A 23,898-nucleotide genomic window follows, 5' to 3' on the forward strand; every position below is an offset into this window, starting at 1 on the left:
CTGAGTGACTGCTTCATGGTGGTGCTTCCAGCCCAGCAGCCACTATCCTCTCTAAGAAGAAACAGAGGTTATCTGTGAAGTGTGTGGAGACACCTGTTACATGGGGATCAAGGAGCATGCGGAGGGGAGAGTGTAGAGAGCGTGAACATGGCTGAGACAGCGTCCATAAATCAAGAGAGACTCCAGCTGATGGACTTTACATCTTGACAGCATGCAAGCATTTTAAATCTCAAAATGCCCCCTGAAGTGGTTGACATCCTCAATGAGATGTTGGCATTGGTGGTGAGGTGAAGAGATGAAGACAATAGAGCAAAGGACTGGAGGAGGGGAGGTGACTGGGGAGGCCCCAGAGGAGCTGAGGAGGGCCTCGGTGGCAGGGTCCTTCAGTGCAGCTGTGACTGGGGTTCCCGTCTGCTGCTGCTTATATTGTGTTGGATGTATGAGTGATTACTGAGTACCTACTATGTGCCAGGCACTATTCTAGGGACCGGGGAAAGAACTGTCAATAAAACAGGCCAGGCCTTCTTCTTGTGCAGCCTACTTCATAGTGAGGAACAGACGTTAAACAGGGAAACAGGTAATGGTAGGCCACGGTGTACGGACAGTGAGGGGTGTCGTGCAGAAAGGCAGAGCAGGGTACTGGGAAGGACCGTGTGCACGCACATGAGTATGCGTGAGTATGAGTATGCGTGTGTGTCTGTGTGTGCACGTGTGTGTGCATGTGCATGCATGCGTGTGTGTGTGTTTGTGTGTGTGTGCGAGGGGAGTCAATGAGTCCATTTTAGCCTTCCGGGAAGGCCTCTCAGAGGAGGTAACATCGGAGTAGATACCTGAATGGAAGAAGGAGCCAGAAGAGTGTTCCAGGCAGAGGGAAGAGAGCGTGAAGGCCCCCAGGAAGTGGTGCTGCCTATGTGGAGGCCAAGCCAGGAGCTGCCCAGGTAGTTGGCGTTGAGTGAGGAAGCAGGCAGGACCAGGGCGGGCAGGGTGCTGTGGGCCACGTCAGGGCCTTTGGATTGGATTTCACTCAGGGGTACTAACATTCTTCTCGTTTCCCTGATGATGAAACTGAGGACAACACTATGGTATCCATGGGCACAGACGTTACCTCTAGTTTTGCCTGTCAAGGTTTCCAGTTTGCAAATGAGTCTTAGCTATACCCCTGCCTAGCTCTTCTTGGGCAAGTCACCTACTTCTCTGGGCCTCAGTTTCTTCATCTGTCAAATGGGAGTGAAAAGCTTCACCTTCCAGGAGTGTGGTAAGATGGGGCTAACAACCCACCTCAAACACTGCTGTAAGTCAGGAGCTGAGCCTGGGCTCTGGCGGACACAGAGAAGGCTCAGTAAGCACAGCCCATCACTGTCACTGTCATTATTACCAGGCTCTGAATGGGGGCAGGGAGAAGCACGGGACTGAAACAGCTGTTGATAGCATATGTGCTGGCTTACAGTTAGACACTTTCAGGGCTGGAAGCAAATCCAGGTCAACTCCTAGCCAGTACTACTCGCATCATCCAGCTAGTTCTTGGATGCCTCTAGTGATGGGGAATTTACTACCTCTAGAGGCATCTCATTCTTACCCTGCTTTAAATCCTTCAGTGAACACTCCATTGCTCTTGATGTAAAGTCCAACTATTTTCTGAGGCCCTACAACCCTCCAGGAACCACCCCCTGCCAACCCCTGACCTTGTCCACTGTCCACCACTTGGTCCCTCACTCTCTTTTCTTTTGCGTCTAAGCTTTGCACATACTAGTCCTTCTGCTGGGAATTCTGTCTGTTCTGCCCCCTCCTCATTCACTTAGCCCCTCCCCTTTTTTCAAGTTCTAGGTTACATATCACCTTTCTAGGGAGGCCTTCTTGAACCTCCCAGCCTGGGCTCGACACCCCTAAAACTGCTTGGGAACGTGCTCATCAGTCTTGTAATTAGTTGCTCATTTAAGATTCAGTTGCCCCATTTTCCATGAAGGTGGGGAGCTGTCTGATTTGTCCTTCTGTCTTCTGCATATCACACCAGTGAGTGGCACGTACACAGGAAGGCACACAATACACGTCCACTGAATTGAGACTCTGTCAGTGCCTCTCTGCTAGACAATTCTTCCTTTTTTTTTTTGGTCTGGCTCTGTTGCCCAGGCTGAAGTGCAGTGATGCAATCTTGGCTCACTGCAACCTCCTCCTCCCGGGTTCAAGCAATTATCCTGTCTCAGCCTCCCAAGTAGCTGGGATTACAGGTGCCTGCCACCACACCCACCTAATTTTCTATTTTTAGTAGAGACAGGGTTTCACCATGTTGGTCAGGCTAGTCTTGAACTCCTGATCTCAGGTGATCTGCCCACCTCAGCCTCCCAAAGTGCTGGGATTAAAGGCATGAGCCACCATGCCCAGCCCAAGTCTTCCTCTTAGCAAGCTCACCCTACTCCAGCAGTGAGCTCTGTCAACACCTCCACTCTGCAGATAAGGAAATTGATGATGGTAGCACTGGCTACAGGGCTGGGACAGAATGACAGGAGACAGCAGCAAGAAGGATGGAGCCTGGCCCTGCATGGTGTCAGGGTTAAACCCAAACAATTATTAATTTTATTGCTGTTGATATCATTATGATAGTCAAGGTGTTCTCATGGGGAAGAAAATACAGCACCTGCCAAAAGAAGACAGATGCTAAGTGATGCGTACAAGCTCAAGCTGAAATGGCAACTTCCTGAGAGCAGGGGCTCTGGCTCTTTCTTCCCCACATCTGGGGACTTTAGGGCAGTATCTGACTCCCTGCAGGGACAGCACAGAGGGTTCACCAGGTTCTCAGTGCTAAGTCCTGGCCATATACCATCTCATTGAACACTTCCAGCACTCCCTGAGGTCACAGTTATCACCATTCCCAACACACTGATTGGGCCACATGCTCAGGGAGGCTGCGTGGATCCAGGTGCGACAGAACAGGAAGGTAACAAAGCCAGGGTAGGACCCAGGTCTGTCTAATTCCAAAACCACCCTCCGTGCCAACTTCAGAATTCACTTCCTTCTCAAGAGTCCCCCAACTCAGCCTAGCTGCCCTCAGACTCAAACCAATTTTAAAGGCTTCTCCTTCGCTTCGCGTTGGGCTATTGATCTTCATTTTCCAGGCTGGTTTTGGCATGAACCACTGTATCTTGGAAGTTTTATCAGGGGCTCTTTCTGATTTTAAGCTTTCATTAGCACAGTTAACTTCCAATACGCTGCAAAAATATTTCTTCGCATGTAGCTTCTAACTGCTTTGCCATCCAGATGGTTTTGAAATCAAGGAAGCTGCTATATTTGCCTGGAGCTGGTTGTTTTGAATTTTGCGATCATAGCCGTGGTCAGAAGATGAGTGACACAGCTGGCCACAGTGATTCGTCTTTGAGGAGCACATCACAAAGCAGCAAAAGGAAGTCTCCGCTGATAATTTTTTTTGTTTGTTTTAAATAACTAATATGATTATGGGTTTCTATTCACATTAGATTTTTGGATGATGTATTTAAGTAATTTTCTTTAGTTTTTATTCTGGGTTTCAAAACAGAGCTCCATGTCAACAACTAATTTATTATGGAATAGCCCGTGATTTTGACCTAGTTAATCTGACTCTAAATGATAACTTGCCATCGCAAAGTATATGGCAAGAGATAAAAGCAGAGCTGAAATTAGAAAAAAAAAAAAAAAATACAAGTGCGAGAAAAAAAGGAGAAGCTATGGTTTCTCATTTTCCCCCTCCAGCACAAATTGTTGAGTAATGAGATTTTTAAAAGCCAGAAAATGCTGTGGAGTGAACCAGTGCTGGCAGCTGCAGAACTGGCACCAGACACATCTGGCCTGACAGGGTTTGAAGGAAGGCTTGCTGCAGTGGGTGACTACCCATACCACAGCCTGGCTCCTGCAGCCGCCATGCAGACATGTTCAGATACAAGAGGGAGGGAGAGCAAATGGGAAAAATCAACGTCCAAATTAGAAACTACCTAAGCCATGTTGTTTTTCTTGGGGCCCCACTGTGCCTTTGATTTCCTGATCGTTCAGAGCAAGAATAACAAAATCCGTCTAACCCAGTGATTTTGACAGATTCATCTGAAAAGCTACCCGTTGGGTTTGATCTGTTCATACCAGTGATTCTTAACTGGGGAGCCACTTTATTCCCTGGAGACCTGTGGCCATATCTGGAGACTTTTTCAGTTCTCATAACTAGGAGGAGGTGCTACTGGCATCTGTAGGAAGAGGGCAGGGATGCTGCTAAGCACCCCAAAATGCACAGGACGGGCCCCTCATCCCCAACAAAGAATCATCTGGTGCCAAATGTCAATAGCGGTGAGGTTAGGAACCCCTAACGTGTGTGTACTCAATCTGAATTCCTTTGGTGGGGTGGCTGGTGTGCCATTATGTATATAGTTTCTGGAACCTGGAGACATGAAGCTCAGGCCTGCCCAGCTCAGGCACCTAAATTATGTAAGTAGCTGAAGGATTAATTGGGTCCCGTTTCCTTTTACTAAAGCAAAAGGATCTCATCACCTGGTGATGCAGCCAGTGGTGAAAAGAGCTTTTGAAAGAAGCGTTCAGCTGGGAGCTGCAGCGGCAGGCTGAACTGCATCCTCCCCCTTTCTGGAGGCTGTGTCGGAATTGAGGGCAGGTGGACCCGGGAGCAGTCTGCCCCCTTCTCTCGTCAGCCCCCCAGGACACTCTTGGCTTCTCTGCTGTTGAATCTGTCTCACTTGCTGTGGTGAAAGGTCACCGAGGAGCTGGGCGGCAAGACTCCCCAGGCGCCAGCCACGGTTCTACACTCACAGTGATTTTATTGGCATGACGGGAAGCTGGGGCCTGCCAAAGACAACAGTCCTGTGCTGTGACTGAGACTGCAGGCTCCTGGGGCATGTGTGCTACCACTCTAGACTGTCCCATTCCCACTGGGTGCAACGGCCTGGAAGAGGTGGATGACAGCAGATGGACACCCGGTTTCCCCATCCTGTCCTCCCTATCTCAGCACCCAGCAGAGGCGCGCTTCCGTGCCTGGCCCCCTCTCACCCTTTCCAGTTCACATTTTCCTGCCCTTTCTAAAGAAGCAGCAGGGCTGAGGTGGTCTCTTTTCATGCTGGTGATCAACTCTGTGGCCAAGGGCAGCTGTGTGACCTCTCGCTCCCAGGCTGCCAGGGGAAGCGGCCCCTGGATGAATGTCCCTTTCCACACGTGCGTCTGCAACTCTTCAAACTGCGGAGGCGCCCTCCCTCGACCCTCATTTACACCCTTGCCAGCTCTTCCCAAAACAGCTTGCCTGGAAATACGGGGGCTGGGAAGAAAAGACTGTGATTGAAGAGCTCCTCGAGGTGACTTAGACTTAGCTCCTTGCCTATGCTCCGTGGGACCGCGCAGCCCCTCATTACCCCGGGTTCTCGGCTGCCATTCCCTGAACGTGAGCTCAGGGCCAGGCCGCAAGTGGAGTGCTCTTCCTGCACGTGCTCCCGTCATCTTCACAACCATCCCAGACGGAGGAGGCGATTTTGTGAGGCCATTTGACAGGAGAGAAAGTCAAGACTGAGAGAGCAGATGGCCATGCTTACCCGAGGCCAGACGGGTTGATACCATGTTGATCTGGGCTTCCCAACCAGGTGGTCTAAGCCCAGGGCCAGAATTCTTAGCCTTTCATCATGTAAGGGTGCTTGGGGATGAGCCCCCAGCTGGACACACTTCAACTGTGGTTACTGTTATTTTTGTCAGAGGTGACTGGCCCCTGTGATCGCACACTCCAGTCAGCTGGCCTTTGTACAGTTTTGTCTACCCTACTCCCCACCCCCACGAAGAGCCACCAGGAACCCCTTAGTCCTGGAGAAGGCACTGCCTCCTCTACCAGGGGTTCCTGAAGTCCCTTGGTCCCCTTTGTCAGGCCTTCTGGGCACAACTCGAGCCTGGGGTCACTGTGTGCTCCCTAGCTTCTCCCCAAGTCCTGCTGCAGGACGAAGCCCCACCCGGCACAGGTCAGGATTCCATGGGCACGAAGAACCCCAGGATCCTTGGTCTGAGTGACCGGGGCTGTCCAGTACCATGGGGGGCTCAGTGGGTCTGGGATCCTCCTGTATCTTCTTGGAGGCCCCAGTCCCACTGGGACCAGCACAAAGGGCAGCTCTGGGTACCTACAGGCCAGGCTCCGACTGGCGCAGAGCGTACAGGGGCGCTCACATGGTGCGGTGACGCGACTCCCTTCCGCAGGGCCCAGGAAGCTCCTGGAGGCGCGCAGGTGCCGGCCCGGTGAGATTGGAGAAGGGCGCGCAGGGCGCAGCACAGCGGCCGCGTGCGCCGGCCCGGGGGCCGTAGTCCCCAAGGGCCCTTAGGGGACATCAGACGGCGAGCTCCCTCCCTTCCGACCTCAGCCAGTTTGCCGGATGGGGGAGGATGGCACCTACCTCCGAAAAGCACCAGGACGCAAGCGTAGGGGAGCATGGTTGCGAGCATCCCGGCGGGGCTAGCAGGACAGCCCGCTGGGCACCGCCAAGGTGCGCAAGGGGAGGCGCGGGCGCTGGGCTCTCGGACGGCAGCGGTCGCCGGCGTCCAGGCTGGGGTCCTGAGAAGAAGTTGCAAGGGTCCTGCGCCCCCCTCGGCCCTCACACGCGCTCAGCCTCCCCGGCTGTTGATAGTTGTAAGCGGAGCTGCTCACTCATAGGTCCAACTCGCCAGAAGAGGTGGAGACAGCCCCCGGCGAGGCTCGCACACCCGCGCAGGGCGCACAGCCCCTGGTGCAGCTCTTTCTACCATTCAGACCCCCAGCACTCCCCCAGATGTCTGTCCCCTGGCCGTCGCCTTCCCCAAAGTCTTCGCAGTGGGCAAGAAGGCCTTCCCCAAACTCTGATACCGGCCAAGCCAGAGCGATGCGCTCCTTGCATCAAAGCGCACCCCTAGCCAGGCGGTTCCCTGGAAGGTCAAGCGGGGCAGGGAGTTCCCCTTAGCCCCTCCAGCCCTGGGACCCCTGAAGTTTCTATTCAGGTCATCCAGATACTCCTGGAAAAGTCGCGTCAACTTGCATCCCAGCAAACCCAGAAGCTCAGTGAAAGTGGCCAACCCGGTCGCTTAGAAGCCAGCCACGGCCTCTGTCTGTAAATGAGGCCCTCAACCCCTCCCCACCACACCCAAACGCATCCAGGCGAAGTGTGGAGCCGACCAGGCGGGTTTTCCTCCTCCTCCCAACTCCTCCTCCTGCTCCCCCCCCCACTCCCCAAATCTCATCTGAGTGAGTCAGCTGAGGGTGGCAGCTCAGAGGCAAGGCAGCCGTGAGGCGGAGGACAGGCTGGGGGACCCCAATGGGTCCACTCCGGCCCCCACCCCAGGCACTGGGACTCTGGTGGCGCCCTGGGTGGCAGGCAAGCCTTGAAGTCAAGTGCACGAGCCTTGGAGAGGAGGACAGGGAGAGTTATGGGATTTACGAATGAAGAAGAGAAAGAGAATCACTCGGATGGGAAAAGTTAACTGGATTGTTCCCACCTGCATGGATCACCGGGTAACAGAAGTGGGACCGAGGGGGCGAGGCTGCGGGCTGGGGATGTGCGGGTTTCCTTGCGTTGCCATAAACCCAGAGACGGAGAGGAAGAGATGGAAAGAAAAAGGAAAAAGGGAAAGAAAGTAAGAGGAGAGAGAGGGGGGGAAAAGAGAGGATGAGGAGAGACAGAGAAGAGAGACCTGAGAGCGGGAGAGAAAGAAAGAGACAGAAAGAGAAATGAAACCCCAAAAGAGAAATGAAAAGGAAGGAGGGAGTGAAATCAAGAGAAGTAAAAAGAGAACCAGGAGGGGGGGGGGGGAGGGGAGAGAGAGAGAGAGGAGAGAAGAGAGAATAGACAAGAGAGAAGAGAGAAGACAGAGATGTGGCCTCCTTGGGGAAAGGTTTGGAGAACTGGGCCAGGCCCATTTCCCGGGGCTCACCAGTGAACAGTCCACCTGCCCCTCTGAAGCATTTTATAGACTCATATGTCCCACTTTTGTGAGCTGATCATCCCACAGAGGACCAGGGGACACCACCTCACCCTTTGATTTCTTACCAGAAACTTGGGTGAGGCTTCCAGGAGCTACAAGAGCCCTTCAGTCCACCCAGGGACCCCCGACGCAGGCCCATGAGCTGTCCTTAGCTTTCCTCCTCTCCAGAGGCAACAGGAAATAGGAAAAAGGCCAGAGCAAGGCCACAGCACAACCTTATGCAAATGGAAATGTGAGGAAAACGATCAATTTGCTTCCTGAAAAATGACATTTTTTTTTTTTTTCGGTTTCTATGAGACGCGAGGTGGCCTTCCTGAAACCGAAATCGATGTGAGCTTTCCCTGGCAGAAAATGGCTACAGGTCACATGTTAAATTCTCATGAAAGGGATAACTTTGTGGGCAAGAGGAGAGCTGTGCAGGGTGATTATTTATAATTGCATAATTGTGATTATTTGTTCAATTATCTGTCTTTCAATGTACAAAATTTACAATTATGGGTAGTTTAAAAACTGCATGCTAAGGTCGGGTGCCATGGCGCACACCTGTAATCCCAGCACTTTGGGAGAGCCAGGCGGGTGCATCACCTGAAGTCAGCAGTTCAAGACTAGCCTGGCCAACATGGTGAAACCCCGCCTCTACTAAAAATACAAAAATTAGCTAGGCCTGGTGGCAGGCATCTGTAATCCTAGCTACTCCAGAGGCTGAGGCGGGAGAATCATTTGAATCTGGGAGGTGGAGGTTGCAGTGAGCCAAGATCGTGCCATTGCACTCCAGCCTGGGTGACAAGAGTGAAATTCCATAGCAAAAAAAAAAAAAAAAAAAAAAAAAATTAAAACTACATGCTATTCTGGCCATAATCATTTGAGACTTCAGTCTCTGGGCTTTCTGGATGTGGGTGTTTCAAAGTCCCGGGCGGCTGATGGGGGTTCAAGCATTAGTGGCTTTTCGCGGGGAAGATGGGTGTTACACTGATGTCCTACGTAGGGTCATAATTCAGTATTTTCAGAACTTATTGTACTGCTATTAGAGGTACGAACTTTTCCACAAAGTATGGTGCTTGTGTATTAATAGTTGTATTGGCTTATTTATAAATGAGAGGATTTGCTGATAATTATTGAGACTGTGGCATGGGCCAGGCGCTAGGTGGGTTGAGTACTTTATATGCATGTACTTTATATCTGAGCAAATTGACAAGAAGTAGGAATTATGGTCAGGCCATTTTACAGACTGGGGCAACTGAGTTCAGAGAATTTGGGCCACTGTCCTGAGGCCAGGCAGCTGGAAGGTGGCAGAACTCCCAGGTCCCTGCTTCCGACCACCGTGCTGTGTCTCCAGGACATGTCCTGTCTCACTGGGTTGTCTACTCCTTTCTGAATCTGAGGACCCCAAAAGAAAAGGCCTGTTTTAAAATAACAGCTTCTCTTCAAAGAGGTGTGTGAATAATGGGGGAAACATAATTCCAAAGTACTTTTTGTGTCCAGCCTGGGCAACACGGCAGAACACCATCTCTACAAAAAAATATAAAAATTCTCCAGGTGTAGTGGCACAGGCCTGTAGTCTCAGCTACTAGGGAGGCTGAGGTGGGAGGATCTCTTGAGCCTGGGTGGTCGAGGCTGCAGTGACCTATGATTGTGCCACTGCACTCCAGCCTGGGCGACAGAGCAAGACCTTGTCACACACACACACACACAAAGTGCTTTTTCTAGATCCTAGCTAAACCCCAACTGTTGAGGCTGAGAGTTACAGGTGGGCCCTGCACCTGCTGTGTTCTCACCCTTGCGATGGGGCCACCCTTGGGAGGATGTGGGAGGATAAAGGGCACTGGAGGCTGATGGGTCCAGCGCTCCTCACTTTCCATGTAAGGAAACAGAAGCACATTGCAGGTGAGCTGCCCCTGTCGAGGTAACACAGATTTTACCCCACAAATAGAAAAAAGCAAAGAAAATGGACAAATAGTGTTTGAACAAGGCTCTCCTCAACTCACAAGGAGATCAAACAAGAGCAAAAGAAGGAACCGAAGCTAAAACTCATTTATTGTCTTCAAACATAAATTTATTTTTAATCAAAAAAAGAAAAAAGTTATGTTGTCCAGGTCTTGCATTTTGCTCAAGGAAGGGTGATATATGCTTGGTTCCTGACCTCTTTCTTACCAAATAATCGCTTGAGAACTTTTGAAATGGTAGCAATCACAAAGCTGTTTTGGGGAGAAGCCCCAGCTCTGTGTTGGCCGTGAGTCGTATCTGTGGGCATTATCGCATCTTGGCCTCTGTAGCTGGGCTTTTCTGGGCTGTTCACTGCAGGGGCCCTCCCTGGGTGGTCAGAGCTGCTGGGGCTGAGGTTTTGCGAGGATTCAGGGGATCTTGCTGGGTGTGAGGGAAGCGTCCTTGAGTCAGATGTCCGTGAGTGAGAGCCAGCCTTCTTGCTCCATGTTTATCTCCCGCACCACCTCTTCCCCCAGAATCAAAGTCCAGACAGAATCAGGAGGAAAGTATTGCAGAGCAGGGCCTCTATTCCTTCCCCCTCCCCTCCAAATGCCTACCTCTTCATCCTTGTCCCTGTTAAAAACACCATGGGATGATAAGATCACCCCACAAAATCATGCTATAAAATGGTCTGTTTCCTCTGCTTGTTATCAGGGGTATCTGATCAAAGAAATGGTGCCCAGGCCTGGTTATCTAATAACCAAATAAATATCCAGGCAGCCTCCTGGGCCAAGAAAGTTGGTTGGGGCAGCTCTGGATGAAGCAGGGGACAGGCCGGGGTGGGCTGGGCCCCTCTTGGTGACCATTTCTGCCTCCAGAGTGAGCATGCTGGCTTGGCCCGAGTCGACCAGATCCTTACAACAACCTGCATATTACAGATGAAGAAACTGAGGCAGGAAAACCAAGTCCCTGTCCTTCAGAAGTGCCTGGTGTGCCCCTGAGCCTAGCACATGCCTTGTGCATAGTAGGGGCTCACTACATGTTTGCTGAGTGAATGAATGAGAGAACAAATGAACTATCACAGAATGAGCACTGGGTTTATCAGAAGACCTGAATTCAAATCTTAATGCTACCATTTAGCCACTCACCATGGCCCGGTGCTAGAAGGAGGCAAACTGGTTCCCAGGGCTCACCATGTAACGGGCACTCACTCTCGGGTGGGCACAGGTGCAGATAGCCCCTCCAGGTGAATGCCTTCTCATAGTTTGAGCTCTGGGTGCCTCCCCGCAGTCCCGGCCCTGCAATTCCCTCTGCAGCTGTTTCTTCCTCTGTAAAGAAGAATGAAGCTGTGCCACCTGTAGGAATTAGAAGACCATGTCCAGGAATTGAGCATTGGGTGCAGGGTCCAGTCTTCTCAGGCCCTGAAACCCCATGGTGAGAAGTTGAAGGTCACACAGCTGGTATGCAATGGAGCCTGGATGGAAACCTGGTCTGGGCTGGAAAGACTGGCTCCTCAGCCTGAACCTAAACTACCTAGGTCCTGAATGGCATCTTGTTCACCTGCCCCTGGGAAGGCAGGTTGTGGAAATACCTTGGGCTGTCTGGGAACTCACCCACCAGCCCTCAAACCTGCGTAGGTCTTCTTGCTCTATCTGGCTGTTGTGTGTATGGTAGGGGCTGGGGGAGAATGGCGTTGGAGGGCTTAACCTAACACCTGGCACATAAATGTTCAGTGAATATGTTTTGAATGAATGTATGAATTCAGTAGATGAATGGATGAGTGATTGGGTAGGTGGATAGATGTGTGAGTGGGTGAGTGGATGGGTGGATGGGTTAATGGGTGGATGGGTGGGTGGGGGGATGGATGGATGAATCAGTGAATAGATGGATAGATGGATGGAGGGTGAGATGGATGGATGGAAGGATGAATAGTGAATGGGTGGATGGATGCATGGATGGGTGGGTGGATGAGTGGATGGGTGGTAAGTGGGTGAATGGGTTAATGGGTGGATGAGTGGGGGGGTGGATGGATAGATGGATGCATGGGTGAATGGGTTGGTGGATGGATAGATGGATGGATGAGTGAGTGGGTGAATGGAAGGGGAGGAGGATGTGTAGGTGGATGGGGGTGAGATGGATGGGTGGATGGATGGATGGATCAGTGGATGAGCAGGTGGATGGGTGGATGAATGGGTGGATGGGTCAGTGGGTGGATGGTTTGGTGGATTAATGGGTGGATGAGTGGGTGGGTAATTGGATAGATGGATGAATGGGTGGGTAGTGGGTGAGTTAATGGGTGGATGGGTGCATGAGTGGGTGAGTAAATGGGTGGGTGGGTGGATGGGTGGGGAGATGGGTAGATGAGTGATTGGGTAGGTGGGTGGATAGGTGGGTGGGTTAATGAGTGAGTGAATGGATAGGCGGATGAGGGAGGGAGTGAGTGAGTGGTTGGGTGGATGGTTGGGTGGGTGGTTGGATAGGTGAATGGGTGAGTGGATGGATAGATGATGGATGGGTAGGTGGGTGGGCTAATGGGTGGGTGTGTGAGTGGGTGATTGTATGGGTGGGTGGATAGGTTGGTGGGTGGATAGGTGGGAGGGTTGATAGGTGGGTGGGTGGGTAGGTGGATGGATAGGTGAATGGATGAGTGGATGGATAGGTGATGGATGGGTAGGTGGGTGGGCTAATGAGTGGATGGTTGTGTGCAAGGGTGAGTGGATGGGTGGGCGGGTGGATGACTAACACTCCATTTGCCGTAATTGTTGCTCTGGGTGGTGCTCACACCGAATGGTTTGTTAATTTTTTAGTAACAATTCATTAATGTGTTAACTCAAGCTGTGGAGACACATCTTAATCCCTGTGCACTTAAGGGGTGCTTTCCCACAAAGGCGGAGCCTTGTGTTCTTCCTGTGAATAGCCACAGCACCAGCGTGACAGGCAGGTGCTGCTGAGCGAAGAGCAAATGCCTGCTCTTACGTGGCCAGCCTTGTTTGCCTGGGAGGTTTGGGGATTTGTTTTTGTTAAATTTCTGGGTCCCCAGACCAGCTCAAACCGCTCATTGATGCCAGGGCCACTCATGGCAGGCTGTGGAATGGTGGCTGAGCAGCTGAGTCTGGCACCAATAGCTTTATCAACATGACACCCAGGCAGTCAGGTCCCTCTGGTCGTGGAGCTGACGGTTTGATGCTATGTAGACCCACCAGGGCTTGCAGACGGTCTGTAGAAAGAATGGACTGGCTTGGTTCATTCTACTTGGGAGGCAAGAAAATTCAGCCTGAGCGAGGGCTTCTGTTGATGCAGGATGGAGGAGAGGCTGCCCATTCATGGCGGAAGGAAGGCTTTGGGCGTCTAATGGGGCTCATGTCTTGGTGCTGCCCTTCATGAGGTACATGACTTTGGGCCTTTGGGCACAGCCTTCTGAGCCTTGTGTTGCTCAACTGCAAAGGGAGAATCCTCAGGTTTGGGGAAAATGTAATGAGATGACACAAGTAAAGCCCTCAGTGTGGGGCCTGGTGGGCTGCAGGTCTTTGGTAAAGGGCAGATGTCGCCATTATTTCAGAGGGGACTGGGTAGGTTTATGGATGAGTGGCTCATATCACCCAAGACCCCATGTTGGGCTCAGCATTGCAGGATGTTGGAGCTGGGAGGCCTCTGCAGACAGGTCCACTCATTTTCAAATGACCTCTCGGGAGTCACCTAGAGAGGAGAGGACAGGGAAGGGAGGCAGAGAGGCTGATCTCTGAGTGTCCTCCTCCCCAGTGTCATCTCAGGGTCACCATAGTGCTCTTCATGGGGTGGGAAGTGGTGGCCTCTAAGTGGCTATCAAATGTGAAGACTGCAAAGAGGGATCCATGGCTGTCGGAGCAATGAGATACGCGATGACACAGAGAGATCCGGAAAGCACATTATCTCTTGAGCAGAAGAGCACATTCATATAAACCCAGAACACAAACCTGCACGCAAGTGTTGCTTGCATTTCACGTGTATGTATCTAAGGCAATCCATTAGACATTCTCCAGGGAATGTCTTTCAGGAGGAGGAAGGAAGGAAACGGGTGTGGAGATGGGAGCGGGGGCAAAGGGAAAAATTTATACAATAAGAAAATAAGACAGATGAGGGTCCCAACATAGACCAAGGTTGTTAGCATGCCATGAACTCAGTAATGTTAAATGCAACTTCCTGTGTCCGCGATCCAAAAAGTATGGTAAGCAAAAGAGACTATGGAGAGACTGAGGCACAGCAAGGGGCAGAGGGATGGCCAGAATGGTGGTTGGGTGTCACCCAGACACTCAGGTCCCTCTGGCCGTGACACTGACAGTCTGGAGTGATGTAGATCCACCAGGGCTTGCCACAGAGCATGGTTCGGTCCCCATCCTCTGATGTCTGCTTGTGTGTGCAGAAGAGCTGCTTGGAGCAGGGTCTCACCTTTCTGTACCCATTGGCCCCCCACTCCCATCCACCAGCTGGGTCGCAAGAAAAGGCAAAAGCTATTGTGACAGATTCCTTGTTTTGAGAGGCTTTTGTTGAAGGGGGGAAAAAGGAAAGTTAGGGAACATGTGTGGCTTCAACTTATGTCAGTTATAAAGTTTATTGTTAACCCCCATTATAAAAATCAATATACGCTCCTCATATAGGATTTTAAAAGCATGAGTTTCTTATTTCTCTCTCATTGTAAAATTAACAGTGTTCCTAATATGCTACTTGGAAAATACAAAGTGGAAAGAAGAAAAATGAAAGTTACATATAGTCCTTCAGTGCAGGGACAACCCCGGCTAACGCTGGGATGGATGAATTTTATATATGCATATAAATATTCTCATCTATGGTCAAATTTAATAATGTGAATGCCTTGATGAACTACTAATTCCTTAATTTCATCTTTTGGGTTAATTTCCTAGTCTTTAAGGAACTGTTAGATGCAAGGCTATGGGTAGTGGGTGGGGGAGGGACATGAAAAAATAAATCTTTTTTTTTGGCCAAAATATCCTGCATGTTGGATTTGCCTTTGTTTTGTTTTGCTTTGAGCCTTCCACCTTGTTAGGCAGCTGTTTGTACACTTTCCTCTGCTTTGGATTTCAGTCTGGAAACAGCACATTGATTTTAAACAGAAATACCTTAAAAAGGTGGTGTTTCGGGGTTTACAATCTCCCCACCATCAGCTTGCAAGTGGTTGGTTCTGTTCTGGCTGGCACGTTATGCCAATAAGAGGCCTGGTGTATCACCCAGGGAGCAGGTTAGCTAAATTCAAGGTGAACAGACGGCACTCTCTGTTTCTTTTCTGGCCATCTGCCTAGTTTGGGGGGTCTTGGGGAATTGGAGAAGCAATATTTGGGGGTGGGGGATCTTACAAGTGCTCACAGCACAACCCAAGCTTAAGACCTTATTTTTCCCTTCCTTCCCTATTCTTTTTTCTCAGTTTACAATTAACACTCAGGGTTTAGTCTCCACCCCTCCCTCTTGAAATGGAATTTTTATCTCTTGATTCATGCTACAAGATAAAATCCCTGTTTATCCAGTTGCATGAATAATTGATAAGCTCTTTCCAACTTGCCAGAAGCAACTTAGCCGTCTCGCCTTGCGGCCTGGAACCCCTGGCAATTTCCGGAGCACCGGCAAGAGACTTTTGCACAGTTTCTGCTTGGAGTCTACTGACTCTCTCTCTCAGAGGTGGGGGTTTATCTCTTGATCCTGATTCGTGAGTCACAGATGAGGCACTGAAGGTTCCAGCAACGGGGATGCGTGGGGCCGGGGGAGGGAGGGAGGTGCACATCAGAGTCCACTTAGATTTTGTGAACTCTTGTCTGTGACAGGTGTGGACCTGGATTCCACTGGCACCCCCCACACTCCCCATCCAGGGCTGGCAGTTTCGGAGTTCACAGGATTCATCGACCCTAATCTGTTCCCTGATAGTTTAAAGCAGGCCCAAGATGTGAAAGCATTTTCCTTCCTGCATATTTAATGGACTTAATGAGATAACAATGAGAATCTGTGTTTAGGCTCTGTAGCGCATTTGGCTTTCTGGCCATGTTTATATGATAAAAGGCAGTGGGCTGTTATTTATGCGCTTAGCTGGGTTTTATTCTTTTTAAACAGGTCTGGACAGCTACTTGTTATATTTGGCTCATGCTAGCTTAAAAAAGGAATTTATGGACCTTACTGCAGAACGTCCCAATTCTTCAGGCCAAGGTAAATGCAAGTTGGGGTGGTAGTGAAGTTGCAAACTGCCCCCAAGAAAAAAAGTTAACAAGATACTGTTCCTTCCACCCCTGGCCTCCCCTTGGTTCCCTGACCCCAAAAGCCTTCCCACCAGGCTTCAGGGTGACAAACGCTTGGATTTGATGGGGCTGAGATTTGATTGTGCCTTTGTTGACGGCCGGGCACTTTTATTGAAACTTGTTGAAAGGAGCTAGCTTCGAAGGCTCCTCCAAGACTCTATACCATACGGGGAAGAAGGGCTTTGATTCAAGGTACTCACGTCTATCAACCACGGGCATTCATCGAGTTTTGTCTTTCATTTGGGGAAGGAAGGGAGAAAAGAATCAGAGGCTGATTTTTTTTTTTTTTTCCCTGGGCTGTTTTCCCCAAGCTCCAGGAAATTAAGAAACACGCCATTAGTTTTAGCAAACAATTTGAACAAAGTAAAACCAGATCTCCCACCAAAGTCCAAGGACCACGAGGGGTCTCAGTGCCCCTGGCCCTGTTTGTGGACTCTGCGGGTTGTGGAGGAGCCACGAAATGGGAAGAGAGCTGTGGGTGATACAGGATGGTGTGCGTGACAGTCTCCCCTGTGTCTTCTTTGCTACCATATTTATCATAGCTTAGATGTTTGTGGCCTGGTGGCGCCAAAGAAAGGTGAACACAAAGGGTTTTTGGGGCGCCATGGCCCAGACCTTAGCCTGAACGTTGTGGGAAGCTGGTGGGTGTCTACATGCGTTGGTGAAGACCAGTGGGCATCTCCTTGGAAGCCGGTCTCCAAGATGGCTCTGGATGGCTCACTCCTGCGTCTTGCCAAATCCACCGGGTCCAGCTGTGTCTCTAGGGCTACATGGCTTATTGAAAAAGAGAGTGTATGGTGGATTTCAAAATCCATATTCTACAAAAAATGTAAAAGGGGCAGAGGACGGGAACAAAGAAACCAGTGCTGGTGATCCTGTCCCCACAGTAAGGTCTGCGCTAGTGTGGACATGGGACAGGGGCCAGCCCACCGTCGTGTATGTGATTTTGATGTTTGTATGTTTGTTGTACCACACGAACCAGTCTTGGATGGCTGTTCTGAGTAAATGGGATGATGTGAGTAAAGCCCCCAAGACCAGAGCTTGGCACAGGGCCCTGCTGAATAATGCTGACTCGTGGTGATGAGGGGAAGGAGGAGGCAGGATCCTATGGGTGAGGAGTCCAGGCTCCAGTGCAGCTAAATCACCGTCCACGAGTGTGATCTCAGCAAGCCTCTCTCCATCTGGACCGAGATAGTTCACCCATTAAACACTCCAGGCACATTGAAGGGAGATGAACAGTGTCCAGCATGGTTCTCGGCTGTGAGAAGCCATACACTCTCCTTTTCAACCCTACAACGTTCTGTCGCCTGGGGTACAGGTTTCTTTCCTTTTTTTTTTTTTACTTATTACGAGGTAAAATGCAGTCTTATTACAGAAAACTAGAAACCAGAAAAGCCCATCACACAGTCATTCATTCAACAAATGCCTATTGGGAGGGGTGGGGGATGAGCCCCTGGTGGAAATGGGGTGAAGCCGTGGACTTTCTCTGGGTGTGATGAGGGTCGACGGAGGGCTTTGAGCATCCTCAAAATTCAGAAGTCTGTTCTCAGTCATCGGCAACTGTACCAGGAGAGGCAGAACTTCCGAAGTTTTCTGACTCCAAAAGCCAGCAAAAGTGCAGATTTCCTGAGAAGGAGTGAAGCTTAGGGCCCTGCCAGACAGTGATGCTTTCTCAACTTTGGGGTCAGTAAAATGTACAGACTCCAGGGAAGGAAACCAGGAAGGAGGCTGCAAAGTGTGCCTCCTCTGGGAAGAGGTCAGGGAAGCCCAGCAAAAAGCTGCTGGGGACCCAGCCAGGCTGCCTCCCTTGGAGGCCCAGCCTGAGGTGTGGTGTTTCCCACCAGAGATGGCAGAAATGATTTCAGGTGCTACGTAGATAAGCCACGAACTATCATTGAATCTTTTCTTGGTTGTATTGTTAAAGAAAAAGTCTCTGTTGGGAGATGGTGTATCTTCAACACCACTTAACGCTTGTCAAGCTCTCCTTTACTGAGGTAAAGCAGTCCTCAGGCTCAGAGCTTGTGACCAGGGAGCAGTATCTAGCCAAAATTTTATTTCGATGCTTTGTTTTCATTGTCTTTAAAACAAAAGATGGTTATCTTCCATTTGCCATGAAAGATACTGCTTCCCACTTCTGTTTTTTACCCATTTTTCATTAAGGTATAATTTGCATGCAGTCAAGTCTAGTCTTTTTAGTGTACAGTTCTGTGGAATTTCGATAAATGTATCCAGTGTGCAACCATCGCATCAAGATATAGAAGGGTTCCTTCACCCCTAAATCCTTCCTTGGGAATGATAATCTCTCTTCACCCTCAGTCCTTTGCAACTAATAATCTGTTTTCTTCTCCTATAGTTTTGTCTTTTCTAGCATGTCCCATAAATGGAATCTTATAGCACATAGTCTTTTGAGTCTGGCTTCTCTCACTTAGCAGAATGCATCTGACATCAATTCACATTGTGCCTGTATCAGTAGTTCATTCATTTTTAATAATGAGTGGAGTTTAGTTGTAGAGCTACACTATAATTTGTAGAGGGACATTAGGATTGTTTCCAGATTTGGCAGTTACAAATAAAGCCCCTATAAATGTTCACATACAGGTTTTTGATGAGCATCAGTTTTCATTTCTCTTGGGTAAGTACTGATAAGTAGGATTGCTATGTTGTCTAACACATGCATCTTTAACTTTGTAAGAAACTGACAAGCTGTTTTTCAGAGTGGCCATGCTATTTTGCATTCCTACCAGCAGTGTATGAGAGTTCCAGTTGCTCCATATCCTCATCAGCACTTGATGTTGTCAGATTTTCTTTCGTTTTTGTCTAATGAGTATGTACTAGTATCTCATTGTCGTTTTAATTTGTATTTTCCTGATGATAATGATGTTTAACCCCTTTTTATGGGCTTATTTGAAATCACTATGTTTTCTTTGGTGAAGATTTCAAATCTATTGTCCATTTTAAAATTTGAATTGTTTGTGTTTTATTATTGAACTTATTATTGAGTATTTACATATTCTGGATACAAGTTCTTTTCTAGATATGTTATTAGCAAATTATTCTGAAGAAAATTAAAATTCTTATTAATTTTCTTAATGATGTCTTTTAGAGATTTTATTAATTAGTCTGTTGTCATACTGCTAATAAAGACATACCTGAGACAGTAATTTATAAAGGGAAGAAGTTTAATTGACTCACATTTCAGCATGGCTGGGGAAGCCTCAGGAAATGTACAATCATGAAGGAAGGGGAAGCAAATATGTCTTTCTTCACATGGCAGCAGGAAGGAGAAATGCCAAGCAAAAGGGGGAAAAGCCCCTTATAAAACCATCAGATCTCGTGAGAACTCACTCAGTGTCACAAGAACAGCAGCATGGAGGTAACTGCCCCCATGATTCAATTACCTCCCACCAGATCCCTCACATGACATGTGGGGATTTTGCAAACTACAATTCAAGATGAGATTTGAGTGGCAACACAGTCAAGCCATATCAGAGCTGATAGGTTGTTAATTTTGATCAAGTATACTTTATCAAGTTTTTCTTTTGTGGATTATATTTTTAGGGCCATATCTAAGAAATATTTACTTAATCTAGGGTTATAAAGGTTATCTTCTATGTTTTCTCCTGAAGATTTTATAGTTTAAAATTTTACATTGAAGTCTATTATCCATTTTGAGCTAATATTTTGATATAGTATGAGATATGAATGGAGGTTCATTTAAAAAATAAATATCCAATTATTCCAACACCATTGGTTGAGAAGACTACTTCTCAACCAATAGAATAGTTCTATTCTAACTTTATTCTTCTTCTTCTTTTTCAAGATCACTTTGGTTATTTTTTCTTTGTCTTTTCATAAAAATTTTAGAATCTGCTTGTTGATTTCTATAAAAAACTCTGCATTATTTTTAAGGCAGAGTCTTGCTTTGCTGCCCAGGCTGGAGTGCAGTGGCATGATCGTGGCTCACAGCAGCTTTGACCTCCTGGGTTCAAGGGATCCTCCTCCCTCAACCTCCCAAAGTGCTGGGGTTACATATGTGAACCACCACATCCAGCGCCCCCGTGGGTTTTGATTAGAATTATGCTGACTGTATAAATCAGTTTGGAAGAATTGACATCTTCACAATATTGTCTTTATCAATGTGGCGTGTCTTTACATTTATTTAGGTCTTTGATTTCCTTTATCATTGTTTTTTTGGTTTACAGCATATAGAGCTTGCATGTCTCTTATAAGATCCATACCTAAGTATTTTATAGGTTTTGGTGCTATTGTAAGTGGTATCTTAAAAAATTTCAATTTTCATTGCCAAGTATACAGAAATACAATTAATTTTTGAATATGGATCTTATTAATGTGAACTTGCCAAAGTCACTTTTTAGTTTTAGTAGCTTTTTAATAGACTATTTGAAATTTATATGTAGATTATCATGTCATCTAGCAATAGAGTTTGAATAATTTCTATTGACTTATCCTCAGGTTAGCTGATTCTTTTGTTATCTGTGTTGAGTTTACTAATGAGTCTATCAAAACCATTCTTTATCTGTGTGAGTGTTGTTTTTACTTCCAGCAGTTCCAATTGATTTTTTTTCTTATAGTTTCCCTCCTCTGCTGAAATTATGCATGTGATAATTCATGATGTTCTCATTTCCAGTAGAGTCTGTAATGTATTATTCATAGTTATTTTAAATTTCTATCCATTTTTGTTTTTACCTTTCCAATGTGAATGTCTTTTTTCCCTTGTCTTATTGTACCGATACAGTATCAGACAGGAGGATGATATTGACAGCCAATATCATCTCTTGTTCTCAATCTTAAGAGAAAAGCATTGTCTTTCACTATTACGTATGACATTAGAGTTGTAGTTTTTTTGTAATGTCCTTTATCAGGCTGAGATTGTTCCCCTCTAGTCTTTGTTTACTGAGAGGTTTTTCTTTTATCATGAATATGGGCTTATAAAATGCTTTTTCTGTATCTCTTCTGATGATTATTTGATTTTTAGTCTTCAGTTTGATGATATTACATTGAATATTGATATTACAGTGAATTACATTGATTGAGTTTTTTGAATGTCAGACTATCCTTGCTTTCTTTAAATAAACCCCAGTTGGCTGTAGTGTACTATCCTTTTTATATATACTGGATTTTATTTGCTTGCATTTTGTTAGGGATATTATTTATATTCATGAGGATTATTGGGCTGTAGTTTTCGTTTATTATAATGTCTTTTTCTGGTTTAGATATCAGGGTTATACTGATCCCATAAAATGAGTTGGGACACGCACCCTCCTTTTTGTGTATTCTGGGAGAAATTGTGTACAGTTGGTGTTATTTCTTTCTTAAATATTCAATAGAAATAACCAGTGATTTGGGCCTGGAGGTTTTCTTTTTTTCTTTTTTCTTTCCTTCCTTCCTTCCTTCCTTCCTTCCTTCCTTCCTTCCTTCCTTCCTTCCTTCCTTCCTTTCTTCCTTTTTTTCTTTTTTTCACAAGTGCTGACTGCTAGTGAGAGATATCGTTTTAGAAAGTTTTGGCCAGGTGCAGTGGCTCACACATGTAATTCCAGCACTTTGGGAGGCCGAGGTGGGTGGATCACCTGAGGTCAGGAGTTCGAGACTAGCCTGGCCAACATGGTGAAACCCTGTCTCTACTGAAAAAATACAGACATTGGCTGGGCGTGGTGGCAGGCGCCTGTAATTCCAGCTACTCAAGAGGCTGAGGCAGGAGAATCGCTTGAACTGGGGAGGCTAAGGTTGCAGTGAGCTGAGATCATGCCACTGCACTACAGCCTGGGTCACAGAATGATACTCCATCTCAAAAAAAAAGTTTTAATTATGCATTTAAATTTCCTTAATAGATATAGGATTATGTATTCTTTGTAAGGTGATGTTCAGTGTTCAGTCTTCCATTGCTCATATTGATCATTTGTGTTGTCCTTTTCCACTGGTCAGTCTTGATAGAGGTTTATCTGTTTTACTATTATTTTTTTCAAAGCAGCAGCTTTGGGTTTCATTATTTTCTTTTCTCAATTTCATTAATGTCTACTCTTGTCTTCATTATTTCCTTTCTTTTGTTTATGATTGTTTCATCTTCACTAAAGGCTTATTATTATTTATGTCTCTTTAAAAATTTTTAGTTGTTGACCCAAGTTTTATAACATGTATCCTTAATAAAAAATTCTAACCTCAAATAATATACTACTTTATATCTAGTCTAAGAAACTTACAAAATATGCTAATTATTCTTTTCTCCAACACTTTTGTGTCATTGGTATCATATATTAACATTTTATTTTTATGTATGCTATGAGTACACAACAGCTTGTTACTACTTTTGTTTTTGCTACTACTTTTTTGAAAGTCAGTTATCTTTTAGATTAGGAGTTGACAATTTTTTTTCTGTAAAGGGTCAAACAGTAAATATTTTAGGTGTTGTAGTCCACAAATTCTGGACTCTGTCATAGTGTAAAAGCAGTCATAGACAATACATACATGAACTTGTGTGGCTTTGGTCCAGGAAAAACCTTTATTTACAAAAACAGGCTGCAGGCTAGCTTTGGCCCACAGGCTGGGATACATTTTGGGTTAATAGTTTTTATTGTTGTTGTTGTAGTTTTAGCACTTGTATTGTCTTGTGGCTTGCCTGCCATCTCAGGGGAAGTCTGATGTAATTCTTATTATTGTTCCTCTGTATGTACTATTTTTCTCTGCCTACCTTTATGATTTTCTCTTTATCTTTAGTGTTCAGCAGTTTGAATAAGCCATTTCTAAGTATTTGTTTTTTTTAATTTATCCTGGTTGGTGTACTCTGAACTTTCTGGATCTGTGGTTTGGTGTCTGCCATTGGTTTTGAAAAATGCTTTTTGTATAATTTCAACTATTTTAATGTATTAATTTTTTTTGTATTTTAATGTATTAATATTGGTTCCATGGCCCATAAAATGGTTTGCTTTGGTTAATGTTTCTTGCGTACTTGGGTGGAATGTTTTATAAATGTCAATTAGATAACTATTTCTTCAAATATTTTTTCTGCCTCATTCTGTCTTCTCATTCTAGAATTCCAATTACCATTCTGCTAGACCATTTGTTATTGTCTCACAATTCTTGGATACCCTGCTTATTTTTAAAACTCCTTTTCCTCTTTGAGCTTGAATAATTTCTATTGACCTATGCTTAAATTAGTTGATTCTTTTCTTACCTGTGTTAAATTTACTAATGAGCCTATCAAAATCATTTTCTTTATGAGTGTAATTTTTATTTCAAGAATTTCCATTTGATTTTTTTTCTTATAGTTTCACTCCTCTGCTGAACTTACCCATGTGATAATTCATGGTGTTCTCATTTCCACTAGAGTCTATAACATTTTGATCAGTTATTTAAAATTCCTATCTAATAATTCCATCATCTGTATCATAGCTGTGTCTAATTCTGTTGATTTTTTTGTCTCTTGACAGTGTGTTGTTTTTTTCCCTCGCTTCTTTGAATGCCTCACATTTTTTTAATTGAAAGCCAGATATCTTACGTAGGACAATATATACTGAGGTTTTAACATCTGGGAATGGAGTATGTCTTTATTTCTCCTAGGACTTCAGTATAGGCAGTTGAGTTGGTCTGTTTAGGAATTCGGCTATGTTAGATTTCATTGTTGGATACAGTTGCTCCCAGTGTGCTGCCAACTTCAAAGTCCTTTTGTGTTAGTTTGAGTTTAAGCTGGGGGTTGGTTTGCCAGAGGATTTTTTTCAACATCTGCTCCACCGTCAGCTTT

General features: G+C 46.6%; 1 protein-coding gene across 2 annotated transcripts in view; it reads right to left on the reverse strand.

Moving 5' to 3' along the window:
* The window catches only part of APCDD1L (APC down-regulated 1 like), a 57,006-nt gene extending 49,877 nt beyond the window's left edge, over positions 1-7,129 (reverse strand). Inside the window, exons 1-2 of one of the 2 annotated variants that reach the window (XM_023231895.2) lie at positions 6,387-7,129; positions 5,547-5,716 (exon numbers count right to left, since the gene is read on the reverse strand). In XM_023231895.2, the coding sequence (XP_023087663.1) occupies positions 5,547-5,571 (25 nt within the window). In that variant the 5' untranslated portion in view covers positions 5,572-5,716; positions 6,387-7,129. The remainder of the gene's footprint in view (positions 1-5,546; positions 5,717-6,386) is intronic. The other variant, XM_023231894.2, reaches the window with a different exon arrangement.
* Positions 7,130-23,898: the final 16,769 nt, after the last annotated feature.

The sequence above is a fragment of the Piliocolobus tephrosceles genome, chromosome 20, assembly GCF_002776525.5.
Source record: "Piliocolobus tephrosceles isolate RC106 chromosome 20, ASM277652v3, whole genome shotgun sequence".
Lineage (NCBI taxonomy): Eukaryota > Metazoa > Chordata > Mammalia > Primates > Cercopithecidae > Piliocolobus > Piliocolobus tephrosceles.